This window comes from Acanthaster planci, linkage group LG05 (genome assembly GCF_054643075.1).
Source record: "Acanthaster planci isolate LZ-2023a linkage group LG05, COTS_SCS, whole genome shotgun sequence".
Classification (NCBI taxonomy): Eukaryota; Metazoa; Echinodermata; class Asteroidea; order Valvatida; family Acanthasteridae; genus Acanthaster; species Acanthaster planci.
The window spans coordinates 20,387,393-20,403,336 of record NC_141781.1 but is presented as its reverse complement, the minus strand read 5'-3'; the positions used below and the strand labels follow the sequence as shown (position 1 = coordinate 20,403,336).

General features: G+C 41.9%; 1 protein-coding gene across 3 annotated transcripts in view; it reads left to right on the top strand.

Moving 5' to 3' along the window:
- Window positions 1–15,944, top strand: part of LOC110990062 (uncharacterized) — a 49,543-nt gene that overhangs the window by 18,229 nt on the left and 15,370 nt on the right. Inside the window, exons 1-10 of one of the 3 annotated variants that reach the window (XM_087137250.1) lie at window positions 2,781–2,883; window positions 5,652–6,087; window positions 6,330–6,924; window positions 7,436–7,451; window positions 8,057–8,170; window positions 8,591–8,672; window positions 11,548–11,675; window positions 12,616–12,743; window positions 14,600–14,656; window positions 15,182–15,371. In XM_087137250.1, coding sequence (XP_086993376.1) covers window positions 2,796–2,883; window positions 5,652–6,087; window positions 6,330–6,924; window positions 7,436–7,451; window positions 8,057–8,170; window positions 8,591–8,672; window positions 11,548–11,675; window positions 12,616–12,743; window positions 14,600–14,656; window positions 15,182–15,316 — 1,779 coding nt within the window. In that variant the 5' untranslated portion in view covers window positions 2,781–2,795 and the 3' untranslated portion in view covers window positions 15,317–15,371. Of the gene's footprint in view, window positions 1–2,680; window positions 2,884–5,619; window positions 6,088–6,329; window positions 6,925–7,435; window positions 7,452–8,056; window positions 8,171–8,590; window positions 8,673–11,547; window positions 11,676–12,615; window positions 12,744–14,599; window positions 14,657–15,181; window positions 15,372–15,944 lie in introns of those variants that run through there. The other 2 variants (XM_087137251.1, XM_087137252.1) reach the window with 2 other exon arrangements.

Genomic DNA, 15,944 nt, shown 5'->3' with positions numbered 1-15,944 from the left:
ACGGAGTTGAGATAAAAATTATGACGATGTCTGACTCTCTGTGACGTGACATGTACTTGGTCTCTGAGATACCATCTGTGATTTTTTTTCATTTGGTTGGTTTGAGTTTGTTTCTGCATTCAATTGGGGACCCTGAACAATAGAGGACAATAAGGTCCCCGATTGACAGAAGGTCCCCGATTGACAACTGTGTACAAAACATATGGGTGGTCTTCTAAAAAAGTTAAAGTACAAACAAAAGAGGAACAATAGGGGGTCCCCAGTTGCAGGCAAATACACACTTGAGTGGTCTTGTTTAGTTGGGTTCGGTTTAGTTTGTTTTTGTTTAGTTTTGTTGGGTTCGGTTGGGTTTGGTCTGGTTTGATTTGGTTTGGTGTAGTCTGGTTTGGTTTGTTTAGTTTTGTTTGGTCCGTTTTGGTTTGGTCTGGGTTGGTTTGTTTTGGTTTGGTTTGGTTCGGTTTAATTTGGCCTGTTTTTTTTTTTTTTTTTTTTTTTTGGTTTGGTCTGGTTTGGTTTGATTCGGTCTGGTATCCTATGTAAGTAGTACCTATAATTTCGTGGAAATTGGTAAATATTGACAAATGGCGCTCCTGTCCAAGCTCATCCACTTTGCCGGTTGGCGTAGAATCTAAAAGGTTCTTCAAAGCCCATGCAAAACAATCAGGTGTGCTGGTACTGGTAGAAAGTGAGGCGAACCGAAAGCACTCTTAAGACCGCACGCAGCCAAACAAAATGCAGTTCAACTCCACCTGACGAAATAAGGAAGGGTTGTAACATAATGTTCGTATTATCATCTTCTAATGTCCCAGAAGATGATTCAAGTTCCTACAAACAAATTGTGCAGCCTCTATGATATGCTCACCTTTAACCTTTTTTCCAGGTCGAGTTCACTCTGTGCACGACTTCTACACTGGGGTATAACTTTGTCTGCAATTTGTATACGTGTTTGGCAAGCGTGCAAGTACTATAGTTTGGAAAAGTTCAAGTTAAGTTGCTCAAGTGAGGAGACAATGAAATAAATTCATCAAATTCTCATTTGTTAAATTTGAAAGTTACACCATGGGTAAAGGTGACCCGCTCCTAAGTTATAGCTGCTAACGAAATTCACTACTCGAATTCATTATTCAAACTTAGGAGCTATTTAAAAACATGGACCGTGTGCTGCTTTAAAACCTAGGATATTGTGAATATATGCAAAACTTTACATCATAATAATGAATGCTGAATGTATGGTCTACGGTTCTAATACATTATTTAATGCAGCAAGGTTTGGGGATGCTTATTTACGGAAGCCCTGGACTGCCATCAAGATTTTTCTCAAAAAGTAAAGTACGTTTCCAAGTTCTTTTATGAAGTAGTTTTTGTGAAGTATCTGTCCAACATTTATATACTCCAGGTTGTTCTCGTAGGATCTATAGGTAGAAACTTTGTTCTTACTTTTGGAAACAAATCGTGTGACGAGGTAGCCTAAAGTTTTCCAAGTTCCTATTTAGGGCATATTTCTAGGTTCTTTTTTAGTTATATTTTGGGAAGTTTGTTTTTGTGAGAAATAAATCCCAACTTGGCAATGTATATCTCCTGAAAATTAACTTGGAAAAATATATCTTGTGAAAAGAAACTTCATCAAAAATATATCTAGCATGATGATTTCTTACCAAAAGTGGAAACAGTGTTTCTAAAATATCAATCTCATTAGAACGAAACGGAGAATGTTGTCTCTCTTGCTGTAGTAGTTGGGCAGCAAAAGTTGTTTAAATTTAAGTCAAAGTTACATTGTGGTTTCTCAACAAATTTCTCTCATCCGACAAAATTTAGAATTTACTTTATTATTTCTTTTCCGGTACCCTTTAATAGTTTTATCTTGCATTTATGTCTACAAACCATTACATCACATTTAGGAGGCTCAACTAATAAGCATAAGCTCATCCTCAGGGCATTTGGACAGCTGTGCCTTTCAATACACATTGGGTACAAGGATGCATTCTGAACACGTTTTCTCAGTCATGAAGTTGTGTGCGGTGGGCGTAAAGCGCACATACAAGTTATTAATGCTCGAGATCGAGGCTGTTGGTTTTCGTCAGAGCTGGGGCCTGGGGGACACATCAGTAGTCCATTTTAATACTTATGTTTCTTTGCCAAGAGGGCGATGCTCAGCCTGGCCGGGTGGGAGGAGGGCGGCCAGCTCTGGCCTCCTGATTCCCCTTAGCGACAGTCATTGATGGAGATTGGCCAATTCCATCCCCTTTTGAATCCTTTCTCCGTTTCTTTTCCATCCCTTCTTGTTTTTCCTTTATTGTTTATCTCCTCCTCTAGCGCGCATAGCGGCAGTCTTTATGTAGTCATGAGCGCTGAGTGACGTCCCAGACTCAATCTGTTTTTGTAAAAAATACCCCCCCCCGACGCCGTTTGGGTTCGGGTGCCCTGTTGGCTGACAATGGCTTATTACAAAAGCCGGAGACAATGGAAAGTTTTGCAAAATTAACATTCATAATTTTCAAGCATGACACAGAAATCAATGTTTCTTCTTTAAATGGAAAAGAATCATTTTAGCCCAGTTATCCGAATATTAACTCTAGAAGAACGTACATGTACATGGATAGTGCCTTGTGCCAGCGTTCGATCGGCTGACACGTACCACGAACAACATAATTATCGTACTTTTGGTGAACAAGCCCCCCCCCCTCGACTTCAGCCAATGTGCACAGAGGGCGCGCTTTTTGAAGTTAACGCGCAATCTCGTGCGAAATTATGTACTAGGCACCGCGGCGCGATACAGCCGGCCGTGCCGTTACAACATGTACGTAGTTGTACAATACACTTGCCGGCGCGGCCCGCGCATTCATTCTGCGCAGCCTATCGATCAGCGGAAACGGAATTGTACAGGTAAGCTGCGTTTTTCTCCTCCTGCTTTATGGTCACATTGAGGATAAATGTTTCCAGCTTAAGCTTGTTAGTAGTTGAATTAAAATGTTTACATTTGTGCGTCCCTGTCGTTTTGGGTTTTTCCTACCTCCGCCTTCAGCCGCTAGTCTCTCGTCCTTGACAATTTTTATGTGGGCCCTAGGCCTACATCATACATGTACATGTATGTACATGCTTTACCTCCATGATCTGACGACGATCACAGGGTGGACACGCGGTGATCCAATGACCGACCTACATGTACATTATGTGTAGGCCTAGGCCTACATACAAGTACATGTAGGCCTAGCTCCGAATTTCAGTTCTGCAAATTCTAATTTGCGTCAGTCTCCCCACGCGAGGCGCAAACCTATAGGCTTGATACAGTTGGTGTGATGTATCTGTGTATGTATGTCATCTGGTCATGTCTGACATCCTGGGGCCTCCCTCTGGACGCTTGGCTGACTAGGCCTATAAGCCTTATCGGAAATACTACAGGGGTGATTTAGGCATTGTGGGAAAAAGGTGCAATGTTTGCTCCTTTTTCCTTACAATGCCTTTCTACCATTGTGTAAATCACCCATATAGTATTTGCAATTATAAAACTTAGGCCTATACAATTCTCGGAGGCGGGGTACATGTTCGTCACATTCGTACCGCAGGTGGAACCTTGTTTATTATCATAATAATTTATGCCACAGCTACACAGCAAGGGCTGCGAGTGTCTCACGTCCTGTTGGTGTCGTATATATCATTCCAGTCAATACTATTGAACTTCAATAGTGTTATTCATTTCAGATGCTTTTTGAAATAATGCAAAATTAGGAAAGAGTTCCAAATATGGATGCTACTTGACACCCTTCGCATAAAGCAAGTTGGTTGAGATTGGTCTGAAAAATTCAGTGTTAGTAAGTCATGTGAGTAAATGACTAGGTATTCTCTCCTAAATTGAACCTCTCTGGACATGTTTTGCTCTCTGAGGGCTAATTGGTCGCTGTGGGGAATAATTATTGCCGTCCATATATGGAACTCTTTCCTTAATTTCTCTATAAAAGCAATACAATACTTTTTGATTATAGGACTAGACTGTGTACAGGTCTGTATGTGTGAATTTCTTACAAGGGTATGGGTGGCCATCGGGGCAAAAAAGACAACACAAAAAAACTTTGTTTTTAAAAAATTAACAAAATAAAATAAAGAACTTTTTTTAAAATAAACCAAAAAGAAAGAACTGAAATTAAGAACAATAAATAAAAATTGATAAAAATAATTAACAATGAAAAAATGGAAAACCAAATGAAACTCCCCCTTAAAACATGATGGTCTTCATGGGCCCATTCCCTCACAAGTACATGGACACTGGATAATTGGTACTAGCCCAGCTTTACTGCAGTGAAGGAAGTAGGTTACTGGAACATTTCATTGGCTACCTCACAAACCCACAAGCATCACAATTATTGATGGTAACTTTCAAGAAATCAAAGTTATTTACAATGTTGTCAACAATTATATGGGTCCTTAATCTTGTCAATTCATAGACTCAATATAGTTGTATTCCAAAGGCATACGCATGATGTATGTATATGGAGATATCATTAGATCCCCACCTATGTTGCATGCTCCCATTGAAGTTATGAAAATCTTGATAGAGCAAAAAAAGGAGTAAACCTTACTCAAGTGGAGATCATCACTTAGGCACAGCGCTCCCTCAGAGAGATAAGTGAATCTTGGGTCCTGGTAGAGTTAGAGTGTTATTTGTGAATGAACATGATGCTCTTAACTTATTTTTTTTTACTTTCAACAACGGGCAAACCTGATGTGCAAGGGTAAGCTCTTCTGCCTGTAATGTGTACTTTTTGCATGATCATAAAGCATGGTACATGTATGGTAGCGTCGCAGGCCAGGCCAGGCCAAAGTACTACGCACGCCCACAACATTCGTAGTAGATCAGTTATTTTACGAGAATACAACTTGTTTTGTGAGATCCAATTTTGTTTTGCAAGATTGCTTGTTTTTTCACTTCTTTGAAAGGAATAAATCTGGTTTGTTCTGTCATTTTCGTCGTAGATTTCTCTTTTGTTTTCATTTTTCTTTTTTTAAAATTCGTTTTTTAAATATTTATGTTTTCCTGTGTTTTTTCTTATTATTTTTATTAAGTTATAATATTTTTGATCTTTTCTCATTTTATTTATTTAGTCTCCAGTTTATTTGTTTTTGAGTGTTTTATTTTTCATTCTTTTTTATTTTTATTAGTTGTTCTTAAGTTATTTGTGATTTCCTATTTTTGTTTTCTTTCTATTTCTTTTTTTATTCTTTGTTTTATTTTATTTATTTATTTATATTTTAAACCTAATTATGTTTCTATTTTTCATGTTGTCTTTTTTGCCCCGATGGCCACCCATACAAGGGTTGGTCGTGGCATATGACAGATTTACACTATGCTGTATGTACATGCATACACTTTGCATGTACATGTCATGCCTGTGTACAAGTAGGTATCAGCGCCTTGTATTCATTCTAGTACAGTACGTACAGAATTGTTCCAACTTTGTAATGGAGAAGTTTGAAGTAGGCAATGGTCCATCAGTGACTGCATCTTCTTGCTAGCAGGATTCCTTGCTTTTGCTTGAAATTCGTCAGGAGGCCGCGTTCAGCGGTATGTGTTCACCGATGTACTAGCACTGTGCATAATTTGTCTTCATCCTTGCTGTTTGCCAGGCCCAGCCTAGCTGTGTCCTTGTCTCTTCCAGCCAGTGGCCCGCTCGTCACCCCAGCTTCACTGACCATGAGTTTACCGTCTTCAGCTGTTCTGTCCTCATCTGTAACTGGCCAGCCACCCTTCACTGCATCTCTGCCTGTCAGCATGCCAGTTTCTCTGCCAGACTCCTCCATACCCATGGGTGCTGACATTACAGCGGTGTCCCCTGCGCCAGTAGTTCTCCCGACCTCTTCGTGTGGCATCCCACCTCCTGCCTCAGCCTTGTCGACCGCTCTTCCATGCGTGGCCTCACCCTTGATCCCGTCATCACCCAGTGTTTCACGCACTGCCCCAGCCTCGTTTGGCCCTTGTCATTTGCCAGTGCTTCCACTGCCCCAAACCAGCAACGCTGACATGACCGTTTCCTGGAGTGATTCCGATCTGTCAGTTCATTTGTTTGAGCCATCCACCGAGTCCATGTCCACAAAGTGAGTATAGAGAGAAATGTAATATACAGCTTTTGACCAAGTTTGAGTGGTTAAAACGAATGACTACAGGCTGGTTTTACCGTGATCACACTACGAGATTAAAGCAAGCGATATATTTGTCTCAGAACAGCTCTTTTACAGAATCTTTATGATTTGAGCAGTAACTGATTATTGGTCTACCTGCAACTATAACATATTAAAACTCTTAACATGTAACTATTTTTGTAACTGCTTTTCAACAGCTCTCCCCAGGTGCCTACCAGCAGCTTTGTCCAGGGACCTCTCAACATCTCTTTCCAGGGACTTACCAGCAGCTCTGCCCAGGGACCTACCGGCAGCTCTCCCCAGGTGCCTACCAGCAGCTTTGTCCAGGGACCTCTCAACATCTCTTTCCAGGGACTTCCCAGCAGCTCTGCCCAGGGACCTTCCAGCAGCTCTGCCCAGGGACCTACCAGCAGCTCTGCCCAGGTGCCTACCAGCAGCTTTGTCCAGGGACCTCTCAACATCTCTTTCCAGGGACTTCCCAGCAGCTCTGCCCTGGGACCTACCAGCAGCCTGGCCAAGGGAACCACCAGCAGCTCTCCTGGGGTGCCTACCAGCACCTCTGTCCAGGGGCCTCTCGGCATTGTTGTCCAGGGACCCACCAGCATCCAGGGACCTTCCAATAGTCTGGGCCAGGGACCCAGCGCTACATGTAGCAGCCCTGCCCAAGAATTTACCTTCAAGGATCTGGACTGTCTGGACAACCTGCCTGAGGTAGTGGAAAGCTTATCCCAGGCACAGAGACAGCAGGCTGCAGAAATCAAGAGGCAGTTTCAGTTCTTACAGGAAGAAAAGGTATTTTGAAAAGGTATTTGGGGTGAAAAGCCAGTATACATGTAAATTGACTGCTTCGAGTGGTGTATAAAATTAGAATGTTCCTTACATGTGTACATGTACGGAAGATCACATAAAGGAGGCTCGTTTCATAAAACAGTGAGAAAAAGCAGTCAACAGTTGCATCTTAATACCTCGTCCACACATTTCGACTTGATTTTAGCTACGACCGATTGATTTCCATGTAATTATGATTTAGATAATCAGATGTACTCCTATCAGAATCTACTAGAATATGTAATTTGTTCAAAATTCACAGATGCATACGTGTACATATTCCTTTCCCAATTACACGCAACTCTTCCTGGAATACTCGCCTTCTCTCCAAATCGTGAAGCAATGCCAACGGAGGAAATTTGTATTTGTGTTTTTATGGGATCATTTAGAATCATTTTAATCAAGTAACTGACCATTTCATGCTCTTGCTTTCATGTACAACCTTCTCTGACCGCGCCGCCAACATACACTTCAGGAGGTACTGAAGGAAGGTAGGTTACAAATGTCTACAAATTGTTTTGCATGGGGAGGGGGTAAAATAAATCCTGAACGTCAAACTTGCTCTGGAGAAAGCTTAGTTTTGCTTCCATCAAAGTGATTTGTGTCCACACGGGATCCCAATAGATCTGAAATTCTACATCTACGTAGTTGGGGTGGTTTATGGTACAGAGTGTTACAAATTGAGAAGCACAGTGCATGTATATGGATGCAGAGAAAAAGACATTTTCCAAGTAACGAAATTCTGTCCAAATATACACAATGCACCTGTATGTCTATATGTGTCTCGAACAATGAAGAACTACCAAGGGTTTGAATTTTCTGCCAAAAATCCAGACATTTTGCTTATCTGTATGTGGATATCAAATTTTGTGACTGTCCTGAATGACTTCAGAATCGAATTAAAAATTTTGATTGGATTCAATGATGCATTTTTTGCCTTTTTTGTTTTTTTTTTACAAACTTTTATTTAAAAAACATGTAATAACTGTAATTATGAAACTGTTGATGAAAGTTGTGACATTTGTCAAAAATGTTTTCAGTTGATTTCAAACACACGCAATGATCTTTCCTTAATCCTTGAACCTTTATGTACAAGAGCAAGACCGACTTCAAGAGGTTCAGGGGGAGCTTAGAAGCTGTACGAGACAAATCTGCTTGGCCGAGGAGGAGGGCGCTGTGGTGTCACAACATGTGAAGAGGTTGCAAAATGGTGAGTTAAATAAGGGCATCTGTAGTCAGCTCTACGGTTTTCATTTCTGACTGATCCCAATTGTTGGCTCCGACCAAGGACAGGAAAACCTTCCTCTCACACAGCAGACCCTGTCCGGAATTTCCCGCCAAGAACAAGAGGCAAGAAATGATTATCTGCAGAAATATTGGGGACAAGCAATTCAATTTTAACCCCGTCCTAGGCCTCTTCCCCTGACTGACTTGCCAGTCAACCCTCCCTCAAGGTCCAAAATTGTGAGAACTTTAGAATCAACCATGAATGCCCTGACAAAAAAAATCCCTCAAGGCTTTGTGTTCGCTATTCTAGTCGTTGAATGTTAGACTGTTGGTTGATTCAGTCTCTCAAAATCAGTGCTTTTCATGAAAGAAATCTTTTTGGAAATTTCATCTTTGCAACCAGACTTGGAGTCCACCTCCTCTGAGTGTTTGCAGGTGGCCAGATGGATTCAGGAGACAAGACAGAAGAAGGAACGGGATGCAAGGTGAGAAGCCAGTAGGAAAAAACCCTCAAAGTAAATAACTCTTGTTTGAAACCCAAAATTGCTTGTGTTTCACTGCCATTAATCCCCCAGTCAGGACCGTCGAGCCCTCCAGGGACCAGGTACTCCCTTAATGACCTCGCCTACTAGGATAAAACAAGTAATATGGACGTTTCACAACAGAAGTGGTAACAAGTTATTTGCAAGTCCAAATCAAGTCACAAGTCAATTCTTGCAAGTCCAGGTCAAGTCACAAGTCAATTCTTGCAAGTCCAGGTCAAGTCACAAGTCAATTCTTGCAAGTCCAAGTCAAGTCACAAGTCAATTCTTGCAAGTCCAAGTCAAGTCACAAGTCAATTCTTGCAAGTCCAGGTCAAGTCACAAGTCAATTCTCACAAGTCCAGGTCAAGTCACAAGTCAATTCTTGCAAGTCCAAGTCAAGTCACAAGTCAATTCTTGCAAGTCCAAGTCAAGTCACAAGTCAATTCTTGCAAGTCCAAGTCAAGTCACAAGTCAATTCTTGCAAGTCCAGGTCAAGTCACAAGTCAATTCTTGCAAGTCCAGGTCAAGTCACAAGTCAATTCTCACAAGTCCAGGTCAAGTCACAAGTCAATTCTTGCAAGTCCAAGTCAAGTCACAAGTCAATTCTTGCAAGTCCAGGTCAAGTCACAAGTCAATTCTCACAAGTCCAGGTCAAGTCACAAGTCAATTCTCACAAGTCCAGGTCAAGTCATAAGTCAATTCTTGCAAGTCCAGGTCAAGTCACAAGTCAATTCTTGCAAGTCCAGGTCAAGTCACAAGTCAATTCTTGCAAGTCCAAGTCAAGTCACAAGTCAATTCTTGCAAGTCCAGGTCAAGTCACAAGTCAATTCTTGCAAGTCCAGGTCAAGTCACAAGTCAATTCTTTCAAGTCCAAGTCAAGACACAAGTCAATTTGTGCAAGTCCAGGTCAAGTCACATGTCATTTTTTTCCAAGTCCAAGTCAAGTCACAGGACTTGACAATTACAAGTCAAGTCACCTGTCGCAAAAATACCAACTCAAGTCGGACTGGAGTCCAAGTCAAGTGACTCCAGTCTACAACTCTGTTCCACAATAGTGCGCCGCCAAGAGTTTGCAGCGTGTTGGCCTATCAATGTGGGAAAAGTGTGCCGACCCTTTCCAAACCCGCATTGCCGGCTGATACATCCTGACGTGTCAGCCCATTTAAACATGCATAGGGCACAGCAGCCACCACGTTGCAAACTCTTGGCGGCGCATGACTGTGAACCACGGTATTGGCACATATACCCAGCAAGAAATGAGACCGAAGGGTACCCCCCAACATGTCCAATCCCTATACACATTCCAGACTATTGTTACTTAACACATCCCCCCAAGATGTCTGAAAGGAATTCCCCAGATTCCTGCGAGACAATGACCAACACAAAGCAGGGGGGTTCTCTCCGTCTCATACCTTGCTGCATATGTTGGCACATCATCTTCCATTAATGTTTGCTACATGTAGATATGGGCTACTTGTACCCGTAACATGGCTCAATTAACCTTTTTTGGTTGTTAAAGCAGTTACTAAATATATAGCGCTCAATGCTACACCCGCAAGACGTTAGATCAGAATAAGCTTTAAGGAATTGTAAACCACCTTTCCTTTAACCCTAACACTCCTCAGTCCTCCAACAGGTGAAGGATTGAGGAGGGTTAGGGTTACTCCTTCAAGAATGCATCAATTGTAGTTCACCGTAACTCCACATGAAGGAATGCATACATTACCCATTGTCACTGCCATTATATTACCTTCACCACTGTAACCTCTATCACCACCAACATCACCATCATACGCCTGCAAGGTTTCTGATGAGGATTGTTTGTCGTTGGGGGGCAACATTTTAAGGCTGAAATTCAGTTGAGATCTCACAACTCATGCCTGCCTCCTGTCAGAGCTTTGTGTCTGCCTGTCATCCTGTTGTACATGGTGAAGGGGGAAATTGTCGGACCTAGATTGGCAGTCCTTCCCTCATATCCTTCCACGAGTCATGTCTCTCATTGATAACGAGTTAGGGAGTTTTTATACAGAGCTGTACATCACAACGTGAGCTTGATACTAGTCCACACCTCAGTTGCATGATATTTGGCAAATACCCTTTTGTCCATAATTATTCTGAGCTTGAAAGATGTAATTGAAACAGGACATGTCCTTGCCTATTCCATTTGTACAACTAGATTTTTGGAGGGCAGTCAAATTTGACCGAATCTTTTTGCCAAATAACATGCTTAAACAATATTGTTCAATACATGGGTATTTTTCAATGAGGTGCAAAATTAATGGTTCAATAAGGTCTACATGGCAACGACATGACAACATTTCTGATCCTCCTCATGAAACTAAGCTGGCTTTTCTGAACTTTTTCCAGACAGCACTGCTTTGGCCAAAGTAATTTTGGGGAAAACAAACAAACAAAAAACAAACAAAAAGTTCTTTTGACTTTCAAATTCAAGCTGAAAGCCACAAATCAGGACACTTCTGAGGGTCAGTTTTTTATTTCTCTTATTGTAACTTTGACTTTTGCAATAAGAGGCCATTTGTGAGCCATGCTTACCTGTACTTCGCACAGTCTGCATCCTAAGATGTGGCAAACACTTTATGTCTACTGGTATATGCAAAATAGGTGAATCCCTTTAAGGGTAAAGAGTATGATACATGCAGGCTACCCACTGGGGCCCGAGGGTAAAGTAGACAATTTAACCTGTCAGCCAGTGCTGTGTATGTATGGACGTCATGTGCAGCATGAAGTGCTTAACATAAACCATTGTGAACTCTTTGTTTGGTCAACATAAGATGTATCTTTGATTTTTCATTTATTTGTTTATTTTTTTTTTTAGACTTTTTGCACAATATCGATTGAAAATGACTACTCACCAAGAGCTGGTGCACAACCAGGAATCCGGAACACAATCCCACGTGGACCTGGCCAAGCAAAAGGAGAAAATACAAGCACTCCAATCAGAAAGTGAGTCTTGGCTCTACTATATTGTTCAGTGGTTCCTTTTCATTTTGTTCAGTCCGTTTGCCACGGACGCTGGTAAACGCAAATGCTATTGGGGATTAGGAAAGTATAAACTTTCTTGTTACTGCAAAGTTCTACCCCAAATTTGATCCATTCCATCAACGTGACATGCACAGCACTGCACAATACCGGAGAGGCATACATTTGGAACTAAAATGTTTGCCTCTCCAGTACTGTGCAGTACTGCGCAATCACCTTGATGGATCAAATGTGGGGTAGAACTTCAACTGGGACTTCACATCTTCATTATCTGAAATTTAGCCAAGATGGCCCACCAAAGTCATCTTTCTGGAGGGGTAGCTCCCAAGATGACCCACCAAAGTCATCTTTCTGGAGGGGTAGCTCCATGTAACTCCTTGGTGGTAGAGGAAGGAACAAGAAATTTGTTTCTTTCCATTTTAAAAGATATACTTTATGGCCAGTGAGAGTACCAATTAGGAAAATAACCAGTTTTTTTGGCAGACTGTAAGTGAACAATTCAATTGTAAACATCCATAATTCTTATTTGATTCAATTACAACTTCACCTTGCAATCTCTCAGTCAATCAAATTGTGAAATCGTAATAACAATTTTAATCAGCACTTTTTAAGCTTAGTTTCTCAAAACTAGACCAGCTAAATTTTAGAAGTAAAGGAGAGCATAACTGTAGTTATAGACGACCCAGAACTAGGAATTAAACAATATTGAAAACTGCAGTGTCCTCGTTAATGTGAGATTTTGGTATTTAATGTAAATTGACAAATTCCACCATGTGAAGGTTTCCTCAGATCACATCACAGTCAGTGAAAATATACATTGCCCCAGTATCAAGAGAAGACGTGGAGGGGTGGGTTCTGAGTCCCCGGCCACCCTGCTCATTTTTTACAAATCTTTGTTTTGAAGAAACAGCAGTGGAAGATGGTCTTCTTGTGACTGACAGTGGAAGCACCTTAACACTGGAGCAAAAGATGGCATCCCTCGAGGCCAGCAAGGAGGAACTGATCGCCTGTATCAACAGTGAAACAACAAAAGTGAGCAACTAGACATCAGCATTTTTTCTGAATTAAAAAAGCCCCTTTGCGTATGTTTACGGTGCTTCGTGGGGTACCAGAAAAATAGGAAGTAGCCCAAAAGGCACATTCATTGTCCTTGTGGGGTGCTTAAACGGTACCCTACAAGAATTTCACGGAATGGATTTTAGGAATCAACGCATAAAAGGAGGAATGTCCAAGGTACACTTATCCATCGCAAGTTGAAGTATTTTACATGAGGGATATTTGGTTGAAATATCAACCAAGGAAGGATAGTCTGGTTCAAATGAGAGTACATTGGAAACTGTGCTTTTTGAGTACACGAGAAGAAAGGAACTACCCCAGAAAAATACAAACGTAAGAGCGTGCGTATTTGTCAAAGGCATGCCAGGCATGCTGGGCGCGGGGCTTATAACTCCGTGCTCCAGTCGGCGCGGAGTGCACTCTCCCCGGCAAAGAAGAGGGAGGCCTGTGGGAAGTTTGTACGATGGGGCTTGTGCATTCTTTGGAATAGTATTGATGGTAATAGTAAGTCGTAGTCATCTCTGGAATGCATGGAGAGCAGCTACAAAAACTCCTAGTCTCTGATTATCTGAGGTAGCTCCTTCTCTTCTGTCATTCTAATCATCCTTCTGTTCTTCTGAACGTTTTGAATGTTTGGTCATTTCAGTTTTTGTTACATCTAGTCTGTTGGTTTGTCTGTGTTTTATTCTTGTCTTTGTTTCGTTTTGACTGTGTTTTACTGCAATTGTCTTTCTCTCATGTACAATCTGTTGTCAGTCTTCCTGGTCTGGTTCTTGCCCCCTTTTATTTCAATGTCTCATGGTCGTATTGAATTTTCACTCCAGGGCTTGCCCTTTATTTTTTCCAACAGTAGCCCACCAGGCTGGTAAATTGTGATTTTTACTAGCCCGCAGAGATTTTTACTAGCCTATGAAATGTGCAAAAAAAAATAACAATTAAAGCAGGTTTTTGACTTAAGAAGGTTGGTCCACCAAGACGTTTCTATCAACCGCTATCACGTGGGGTTATATCTGTTCGTGGGTAGACTGGTTCCTGTTCCCTACTCACTCACCAGGTATGATTGTCCAATGAGGGGCTTGCAATCAGTAGTACAACAAAGTCACTTACGAACCGGATTGCACCAGTCTATGGATGCAATATCGGTTTTTGGTATCTGGTTCCCTGTACGAATTGTATGTTAATTATATTGGTCATGTATAGAGGTCACTGACTACTGGAGAAACTATCGTTAATGCGTTGATGCTATATACTAGGTACAATGTACACGTAGTCCCAACACACAATACGGGATTCCAGGTGCGAGTCAGAAGCGATGTTGGGATTTATTTGATTCCAATAAAATAAAGTTACATTCATGACAGACAAAAGGTAAGGCTTTGAAATCAAGACTTTGTTTTATTTTCTTTAATCACATCAGAAAAACAAGGAACGTGTACATTTTTTAACTCACCCGCCGGACGACTGAGGGAAGTGTTTTGACCCGCCCGTGACTGGTTTCACTCTCATTTGGCTAGCGGGCGACCGCTAAGGGGAAACCCTGCACTCTTGTAGTAAAAAATCTGTCATTTATTGACCGTATGTATAATTTGATATGTACATTGCAATATGGAAATAAATGATGAGTTCCCCCCCCCCAAAAAAGGACCACATATCCAAACGGAACTCGGTCGGGCTTGCTCAGTGGTCCTACACCAAGGGTGCGCATGTGGGGAGTTCCCACCAAAAGAACTACGTTAAAAAGGTCAAGCTCATTCAGGGTGATTTTTTTTGTTTTACGAGCGTACGATGAAATGTTTCTAACGAACTCTCTCCGTGAAAACCTTGTGCTTCAGATTGCCAGTGAAGAATCGCGGCAGGCGTGCTTGAGGCTGGACACAGAAGTACTTCATGTGAGTCTTTCTTGTCATTCGTCATCTTTGATGATTCCATCTCTTGCTTTCTCTACGACTGTCCATATTTCACAAGATATTTGACATTTTGTAAAGTGTAAAAATATAACACTGATGTTTTAATGTAGATGGCCAAAACATTTAAGGAAATAAAGATGAACCCTCTTGCATTATTACGCCATTTAGATCAGTCACCGAAGATAAAGTGCATGTTCTTATGCCCAGTGTAAGAATAGCATGGAATGCAGTGGTGTGCGAATTTATACACAAAATAACACAAGTGAACTCATTTTGGGCTAGGGCTAGTCTGATCGAAGTTCGGTAACTTGTATCGGCCTTTGCGTGCTTAAATTTCTGCCGAAGGTGTGCACGGAGGTTTAACTTGTCAGCTGTAGCCATGTCTGCATAGTCAGATCATGCCCGCACTTCCTCCGGTCCGAAGTTGACAATAACAGCAACAACAGAGAAATATGATACTTAGTGACGAGTATTGTGAATTAAAATGCGCGTTTCCTCCGTCGGCAGAAGAGGAATCAGGCCCAGCTGACCAGGCTGAAGCGGCAACTGAAGGAGGCCCAGCTGAGGAACAAACAGTGGCACGAGGAGGCCTGCCAACTGGAGAGCCAGATTGAGAGATTGCGTGCCTTCACCGAGGAGTGAACCGAGGCCAACCCAAGGATGGAGGAGAGCACTCCACGGATCGCCCTTGTCAGAGGCAAGTCATTACTCTTAGTATTCGTTTCACACACCTCACCCGTGCCCCTCTTGAGGTCAGTGTATGTACACATTGGGTCACCTCCCCCATATGCAAGCACAGGTCTACATGCAATGTGAACAGCATGTCTGTACCTATCAATATATTACATTGTACATCTATCTAGCCGTGCACTCTTGTGTGAGTAGTGTTATGTGTGGTTCTGAAAGTCAGTGATCAGAGGGTACTCAACGTTTCGGACAGTATGCTCTGTCTGTCCTCAGGAGACTGCAGGGATTTCAATGGCGGATATCTCATTTCTTGACATCAAGGTATCCAGAAAGCAGGATATGGCAGTCTTACCCGCCAAGTCTTACGGAAACCCACCCACACGGATCGATACCTCCACAACATTTCCTTCCATCACCCCAAGATCAAGTCTTCTGTCAACCTTGTACGCAGGGCATACAATGTCTGCAACAAGGAACATCTCACTCAAGAACTACATCACATCACAACAGCACTGCATGGGAATGGATACAAGCCAAGTCAAGACCCAAGATCCACCCCTGGCCAAAGGGTTTCCTATACCCA